The sequence below is a fragment of the Mustela lutreola genome, chromosome 16, assembly GCF_030435805.1.
Source record: "Mustela lutreola isolate mMusLut2 chromosome 16, mMusLut2.pri, whole genome shotgun sequence".
Taxonomy (NCBI): domain Eukaryota; kingdom Metazoa; phylum Chordata; class Mammalia; order Carnivora; family Mustelidae; genus Mustela; species Mustela lutreola.
The window spans coordinates 48,078,789-48,087,266 of NC_081305.1; the positions used below are offsets into that span (position 1 = coordinate 48,078,789).

Genomic DNA, 8,478 nt, shown 5'->3' on the forward strand with positions numbered 1-8,478 from the left:
GCAGGCGCCGCTGGTCCCGTGAGGTGATTTCTAGAAGAGCGCCCCTTGAGACAGCAGGCAGAGCTGCGGGAACCTTATCATCCAGCAGGCTCAGCGGCAAGAGGCGGTAGCGCTGGGCCAATCACAGCACAGAGCTGGGATCCCGCGTTCCGCGAGAGCTACGGCGCGGTCCTCGTGGAGGTTGTGCTGGGCGGTCCAAGGCCTGCTTGCGAGGTTGCAGCCTCGGGACCCTCAGTGGGCTTGAGGCCGCGGGCCAGGGAGGCTTCTGAAGAGGTGTCGTGTCCCCTTGTCCTGAGGTAGGGCTGAGGGTGTGTGAGGCAGCTCAGCGGAGTCCTTGGGACCATCCATGGCCTCCCACCTTCCGCAGCACCCCGTCCATGCACAGGGTCCCGCGGAGGCAGCAGATGAGCCGATGGACCCGGCACAGGTGAGTGGACGACCCCTCAGGCCCTGTGGACCCTCAACGATGCAATCCCAGCGCCTCCATATGGAAGATAGCATTGTCTTGGGTCCCATTGTGCCTGGGGGACCGCCTTGATAGGTTCCCAGCTCTGTGGACCAGCAAGGTGTGGAGGGCTGTCCCAGGCACGTGCACCAAGGGGTGCGAATGTGGGGAGGTGCGGCGGAGCTGTGCAGAATCTCAGCTCTCCATTCTGCCTGGTGGGAGGACGGCACCAAGATCGGGATCAGGGCTGGAATGACAAGCCGAGGAACCGGAACCAGGCCTCTTTGGGGTTGGTGGGAGCCCTGGAGGATTTGGAGTAGAGGAGGAACGTGATTTGGGTTAAGTCCTTTTTTTTTTTTTTAAGTTTTTATTTATTTATTTATTTGCTTGTTTATTTATTTGACAGAGAGAGAGAGAGAGAGATCACAGGTAGGCAGAAAGGCAGGCAGAGAGAGAGAGGGAGAAGCAGGCTCTCTGCTGAGCAGAGAGCAGGATGTGGGGCTCAATCCCAGGACCCTGAGACCATGACTGCAGCCGAAGGCAGAGGCTCAACCCACTGGTGCCCCAAAGCTCTCTGCAGCCTCCCTGTTGGGAAATCGAACCCGGTATCCCGCGTGACAAGCGGGGATACTCACCACTATACTAAGGAGGACTGGCTCTTGGGTCACGTCTTAATAGGATTTCTCTATCTGTGGAGGGGAAACGAGGCAGGGACAGCAGGAAGGAGGCTCCCTGCAGCCCCACATAATACTTGGAATACTCTGTTCCCCATGTCACCCTCAGCCCCCTCACAGTCGCAGCATGTGTCACAGGTGTGCAAAACGGGTTACAAAGCCAACAGCCTGGGTTCAGCTCCGTGTTCTGCCACTGCACCGCCGTGGGACCGTTCGCTTCCTTGTCTGTGAATGTGCCAATTGCAGTTCTTCCCTCTGGGGTCCTGGTGACAGATGTGGGAGGCAGAGTGTGAAAGACAGTGCAGTGCATGCAGGGAATGCCCAGTAAATGCTGGTCGTGGCCATTCATTTCTGTGATCTTTGGGGTCCAAGGAGGCCTTTGCTCTGTTCTTGTCCTCTTGGCAATGTGGTGAGAGAGAAATGTGGCTTCTCAGAATCCCCCTGTCCCTGCTCCGTCTGAGTGAACCAAGCTTCCAGAAAGAGCTCACTAGCAGTGTAGAGGCTTCAGGAGGCATTCTGGCTATGCCCTTCCCAGGGCTGTGACCTTGAGTAAGTCTCATCAGTGCCTTTGTCTTCCATCTCTTGGGGTCAGTGGGAATATTGGCATTTCCTCCCTGTGGCTTGAAGGGGCCAGAGAGGGCATATGTGTGATGTGTGTCCTCCAGTGCCCAACACTGCCCAGGTAGCATCACTCTGGACACTGTTCTCAGGGAGCAGAGCCTCTTGTCCTGTGATGAACTTAGGGGCTTACCCCAGGGGAATCCTGCCCTGGGGTTTCCCCTGTCTCAGGTTTGTATGCAGCCGAAGACTATGGTAAGAAAGCCTAGGGGAAGACTCACAGTGGGAGCAGTATTTTTGGAATCACTCCTTCTCTGCTGGGATGAAAAGGGCCTTCAGGCCCTGGGAGCCAGGAAGGTTACTGGATTCATCTTTGTAATTGCCATCTGTTTATTACGAGTAAAGCGGGCTTGCCACTTAAAATGACAAGATTACTTTTCTGTTTAAGACGTTTATTTTTATGTGAAGAGTAGATGCATTAAAGAGTCAGCGGTGGCAGTGCTGGGGCATGTGTGGCTTTAAAGATTTTTTATTAATTTGACAGACAGCGATCACAAGTAGGCAGAGAGGCAGGCAAAGAGAGAGGAAGGGAAGCAGGCTCCCTACTGAGCAGAGAGCCCAACGCGGGGCTCGAGCCCAGGACCCTGAGATCATGACCTGAGCCAAAGGCAGAGGTTTTAACCCACTGAGCCACCCAGGTGCCCCCATGGTGTGTTTTTAGACATGAATATACAACAGTTCCCAGGTATCTCCAGCATGTGCCCCCTCCCTTTTTTCCTGCCATTTCGGCACCTGTCTGCAGTAAGGCCATCCCCAGCTTTTGTTTTAACAAGGACCCATCTCTCTAATCCTGTCCTTTCTTACCTTGGCCTCAGAAATCCTAATGCCATTGGCATCATCTTGCTCAGTTATTTAGTCCTTGTTGGTGATCTTTGTCCAGCAGGAGCTGTGATTGCTCTTCGCTGCTCTGTCAGAGCCATAACAGGACCTCGACAGCTAGTTGGAGAATGAGACCCCCTCAGTGGGCTCTTGTCACACTTAGAATCTACATTCAACCACCCCCCTGCCGGCCTGCTGCACCTGTCCCTGCAACTGCTCTGTGTCCTCCCACATGTCTTCCCTTTCCCCCATCTCACGGCCCTGCAGCTATGCCCTCCTCCACTTGCCGAGCTCTTGCTCACTTGCTAGCCTTTGCCCTGGCCGTTCCCTCTGCCCAGGACACGGTCTCTGGAGCTCAGCAGGCATGCTGGTGCATTCCTCAGTCCTCTGCTCAAATGCCACTTCATCTTTCCAGTTCTAGCTAAAGTACCCCCTGAACTCACATGCACGGGAGCTTGCGTTTTTGTGCAGAGTTGAGTGCCAGATTGAGCCTTTCCAGGTTGCTTGAGGAGCAAGGAGGAAAAATAAGAATAACCAAACATGGCTATGGCTGGATTTTACTGAGCCCTTGATTTGCTTTGAGGAACAGTTACTGTGTTTCATCTCATTCATTTCCCGTCCCCTCAGGGTTAGGTGCTATTATCATCCCTGCTTTACAGAAGAGGAACTGGAGGTTCAGAGACGTTAAGTTACCTACCCAAGGTCACGCAACTCTGAAGTAGTTAAACATCACATATTGTCCATTAACTACCAGCTACCAGAGCCTGTGTTTCCAACCACAGTGGGCTGGGGAGGCCCGAGGATGACACCTATATTAACCTCTGTGAGATGGGCAGGGATTTCCCCTACAGGTGAGTGTGGGAACAAGGAGAGTAAGAGGAGCCGTCCCAGATTGGGGAACCTCGTGGATGGAGGCAGTGAGGAGAGTTGTTTAAGGAGGCACCAGAGGGCCTTGTGATTGCCAAGCACCCTCCCTCGCCACCTGCTGAGATGTGTCTTGGGAAGGGGAGCATGTGCGGTCATTGGCTGGATGTTCACCCCACCCTCACCAGGACACACATCACAGCCAGTCAGAGGCTGCTGCCTTTATGGCATTGTTCTCAGCCACTCGGGTTCCCTGGTATGTATGGTGTTCCTGACTCAGAGACACATGCTATCAGGACTCAGGAAGGGAAAACTGAGTGATAGCTCACTGCAGAATCTCCTGGGGCATCTGAGAAGGCTGGCGCACCCAAGTGGGTATGGGGAGATGGCCCAGACACTACCACTCCCAGGATGAGTATCACCCTCTTTTGTGCCTCTTGCATGAGGGTGAGGATGGCTGCAGTCTTCTGTCCATGTCCAAGGAAGAGTGGTCAGGGATGGCAGAAGTAGATTAACAGCAACTGTTACTAGAACTGCTTCACCTGGGGCGGCTGGGTGGGTTGGTCAGTTAAGCATATGCCTTCGGCTCAGCTCATGACCTCAGGGCCCTTGGGTTGAGATCCACATTGGGTACCCTGCTTGATGGAGAGTCTGCTTCTCCCTCTCCCTCTGCTGCTCCTTCCACCGTCTGCTCATGCTCTCTCTCTCTCTCTCTCTCTCAAATAAATAATTTTTACTTAAAAAAAAAAAGTGCTTCACATACAGTAATGGAGCAGTGTCAGGGTTACTACAGATCTGGGCCAGAAGGACCTAGGTTCAAATCCTACCTCTGGGGTGTAGACTGGGAACTCTCAGGTGACTCACAGTAGCTCCCTGAGCCTCAACTCCCTGTGATGTGGAGCTGATGATGCCATTTATCTTCATGGTGATGGAAAGGTTAATAAATGTACAGAGCACTGCCCTGAGCCAGAACTCGAGTGCTGGCTTTAGGAATGTTTTCCCTTGGATTCTCAAATAACCTGATAAGGTGAGAGAACTATTATACTGACGGGGAAATCGAGGCTCAGAGAAGTGAAATGGCTTCCATGAGGTACACAGCTGCGAACATTTCATCCCTTTACCAGAGCATGTGAATCCCACAGCCCAAGGCAGGCACACAGGAAGAACCAGGGAGGTTTGGCTTGGGCTGCTGCTCTTCTGTTACTGGAATTATCATGGTTATTTCCCTGTCCCTCTGTTGTCCCAGACCACTTATCATCTGTCCCCATGGTCCACGTGGGAATGTGATTGTCTGACATTCTCCATTGTTTCCACCATGGAGGGCTTCTCTGTCAGCCATGTCTGCCTCCCTCTTAAGTCCAGCTCAGAGCTTAGCCTTCAAGAGGCCTCAATGATTCAGGGATGGACCTCTGTACACCTTCACCAGACACTAAGTTGCAGGCTCTGGTCCCACCCAACAGCCATAAAGCACATAATGCTACTGTGTTTGACTTTCCAGGCACTGGTGACCTTCAAAGATGTGGTTGTCACCTTCACCCGGGAGGAGTGGGAATTATTGGACCTGCCCCAAAGGACACTGTACTGGAAGGTGATGAGGGAGACCTGCAGGCTCCTGGTCTCACTAGGTAAGTCTTCTCTTCACCTCCATTCAGGGACGTGCAGCCTCCTTCTTGGTTTCCTCCTGTCTTTTGAGGCCTGGCTGGTGGAGAAGGCCTTTAGAGCCACCTGCCATCCTTCCCACAGTCCCTGCCATGTTCTAGGCTGAGATGTGTCTGCTCTCCCTTTGTCTCCATCGGGAATCACTTAAGATGGTAGCTCTTCCCTTTCTGATTTGTCAGATTTTTTAAAATTCCTGATACTAACCTTTTACTCATTCTTTATGCTGCGATTGTATTCTATTAGAGCTTAGCTTTTTAGAAATTTTCTTTAAAGCATCTCTTGATTAAAAGAAACTCGTATTTTATTTAGTCAGATCAATTTATCTTTTGTTTTATGATTACTGCTTTTCATGTCTTGCTAGGAAGCCTTTCCTTACACCAAGCTCAAGTTATATTCCTTTTTTGTTGCTTACTAAGAACTAACTTTGTGTATGACATGCAGTAGAAATGCAGTAACTTTTTCCTGCATGTGGGTTGCCAGGTTTTTAGCTCTATTTGTTATATCACCCTTTCTTCTGCCACTGACCCCCTGCACCATTTCTGCAGTCAGTGAAAGCTGTGTGTATCCCTGAGTCTATTTATTTTTTTTTCCTGAGTCTATTTCTGAGCACTGTGGTGTCCTGCTGCTAGTTTTCCTTATCGCTCTGCCAGTACCATGCTGTCTCGATGTCTATACTTTCATCATAACCCAAATACTGGGAGGGCAAGCCCCATCTCATTATTCTTTTTCCAGTGACATTCTTGGCCCTTAACTCTTGCATATAAATTCTAGAAACAGCTTGTTGAGTTTCATGGAAAATCTTGTTATCTTGTTATCTGGACTGGTGATGAATTTACAGATAGATTTGAGGAGAGCTGACAACCTTGTTATAAACTTCTTCATTTGCATAGCTTCTCTTTAATATCTTGAAATATTTCAAATTTCTCTAGCTTTTGTCCGTGTTTTAGCTACCTAGCTGTTCCTCACACAGTAGGTTTAATATGTCCCCCTGGCAGGTCCTGCTCACCCTTAGCCTTGTAGTCACTGTCCTGGGAGTGGCCATGGCTGTACTTACTCTCACCCTTACAGACTCTGCAGTCTGCACCCTGCTGCGTCTCCAGCTACATCTCCCCCATCCTCTAGTGCTCTGAAGTTCCCTCAGCACCCAAGGTTCTCTCTAGACTCTGCACCTTTGTACACTCTGCCTCCTCTGGCTGCAGTGCCCTGTTTGTTGTAAACTCTTGCTTCGTTAGGACTCAGATCTCAAGACACCTCCCAGTTGTCTTTCTCTCTCATTTGGGCTGGGTTAGATGCACCCTTTGTAGTGCTCCCTGTGACATCCTTTATTAGAACAAACACAGCACATGGTGTCATCATTTCTCTCCCCTCTGGATAGTGAGGAAGGGATTCTTCTCTGGTCCCTACCCCAGATTCTCCCCAAGGTTGTCCCTTTAAAGATGTCAAGAATCCAAGGACCAGCAAAAAAGGAAAAAAAATCCAAACCTGAGTTTCAGAGATGTGAAAATCCATCAGGTATCAGTGGCCCTGTTTCCATCTTCTTTTTCCCACTGGCTTAGTGAGTTTGTTCCTTGTATGTTGGCATTGCTAATGGGCCTCTTCTGTGCATTGGATTCCCTTCAGATGACAAAGCAAAAACCAATACTACAGAGCCTTCTGCTTCTCCACCAGCCTTGTTTGAGGGATGCTTGCCCCACAGGTTACTGACTGAGGAAGACTCCAGTGTTTCCACATTGGGAGAAGCCAGGGAACAAGAAAGACCATCAGAAAAACAGGGAGAGCATATAAGGACAGGGACAGTCCCCTACAAGGAAACCCGGCCTGAAAAGGTGAACCCTGAGTGTGATGATTTGGTAACAAGTAAAAATCTGGGCAGAAATGATTTACAGGAGCAAGTCTCTCCAGGAGATGGTCTCCTGGAGTGTGAATCACATAGACCAAGGAAAGACCCCTTGATTCATGGAGGGAAGAAATCCTACAAATGCAAGGAATGCGGGAAAGAGTTTATCAAGAATCACTTCCTTCTTCAACATCAGTGGATTCACACTAGAGTAAAACCCTATAAATGCAAAAGGTGTGGGAAGGCCTTTCTCAAGAAGGCAGATCTCACTGGACACTATAGCATTCACATTAAGAAGAAGCTCTATGAGTGCGTCGAGTGTGAGAAGGCCTTCAGCCGCAGGTCACACCTCACAGAACACCAGCGAGTTCATACTGGGGAGAAGCCCTATGTGTGCATCGAATGCCAGAAGGCGTTCAGCCGCAGGTCACACCTCACGGAGCACCAGCGGATTCACAGTGGAGAGAAGCCTTATGCATGCAGTGAATGTGGGAAGGCCTTTGCCCGCCACTCTGATTTTATACGCCATAATAGAACCCACACTGGAGAAAAACCCTTTGAGTGCAAAGAATGTGGGAAAGCCTTTTGTAACAGCTTTTCTGTAACTCGACACATGAGGTGTCATTCTGGGGAGAAGCTCTATGAGTGCAGTGAGTGCGGAAAGACCTACAGCTACAGCTCAACCCTCACTACTCATAAAAAGATTCACAGTGGAGGAAAATCCTACAAGTGTAAGAGATGTGGGAAGACCTTTGACCAGAAGGCAGGCCTCAGTCAACATCAGAGAACTCATACTGAGTTCTTCTTAAAGAGACCTTTTTAAAGTATGGCAGCGGCAGAGTGTTTGACCGGAGGGAGGATGTTACTTGGCATCTGAGAGTTCATACCCAAGGCTTCCCTGCATACTGTGTGTGTTTCATACATGTGCAGTTTGTGCTATGCCTGCAACGTCACCTCTAACTGATGCTGAGCCCTGGCACTACAGAGACTGGAGGCCAGTATTCCAAAATACAACGTGGTTCTCAGTAGAGGGACCTTCTTTCCACACATGAGAGTTCTTTACTGTCATGTGACCTGCAGAGACATGGCCTCACTTTGTCCCATAGCAGAACCAATGTGCTTTGCAGATGAAGGGCCTTCCTCCCTCATGGTCCATTGTCTCCCCCCATCTAACTTTCTGTGTTTCCATGGGCTTGCTGTGCTCTTGCTGGTATGATGGGCAGGAGTCACAAGAACCCCATCCTTCATGCCCATTAACCCACATGTACCTTGTGTCTTGGAAATACATGGGGGGCTGAGACATGGGCCTTGCTGTCTGGAAGGGAAGAACATGTGGTAACACAGAGTGGTGGTGTAGCAACACTGCTGCTATGACAGTAATGTGCCTGGACTCCTTATGTGGCATAATCAGGGTCAGCACTTAGGCATGGAGGACAGATGTCCATTGGGAAGAGTGGTCCAGTGGCTGAGGGCTTGGGTTCTTGGGACAGTTGGAATTCTAGCACTTCCAAGCTGTGCCCATCACCATCTGGGTGACCTCAGTCATGTCATTTCCCCACAGG

The 8,478-nt window shown here is 50.2% G+C and overlaps 1 protein-coding gene across 1 annotated transcript; it reads left to right on the forward strand.

The window, feature by feature from the left end:
• The first annotated feature begins 346 nt into the window (after nucleotides 1-346).
• Nucleotides 347-7,739, forward strand: LOC131817647 (zinc finger protein 599-like). The gene is made up of 4 exons (XM_059151189.1): nucleotides 347-427; nucleotides 4,919-5,008; nucleotides 6,906-7,179; nucleotides 7,264-7,739. The coding sequence occupies exons 1-4, from the start codon at nucleotides 347-349 to the stop codon at nucleotides 7,737-7,739; spliced, it is 921 nt and encodes a 306-aa protein (XP_059007172.1).
• The last annotated feature ends 739 nt before the right edge of the window (nucleotides 7,740-8,478 follow it).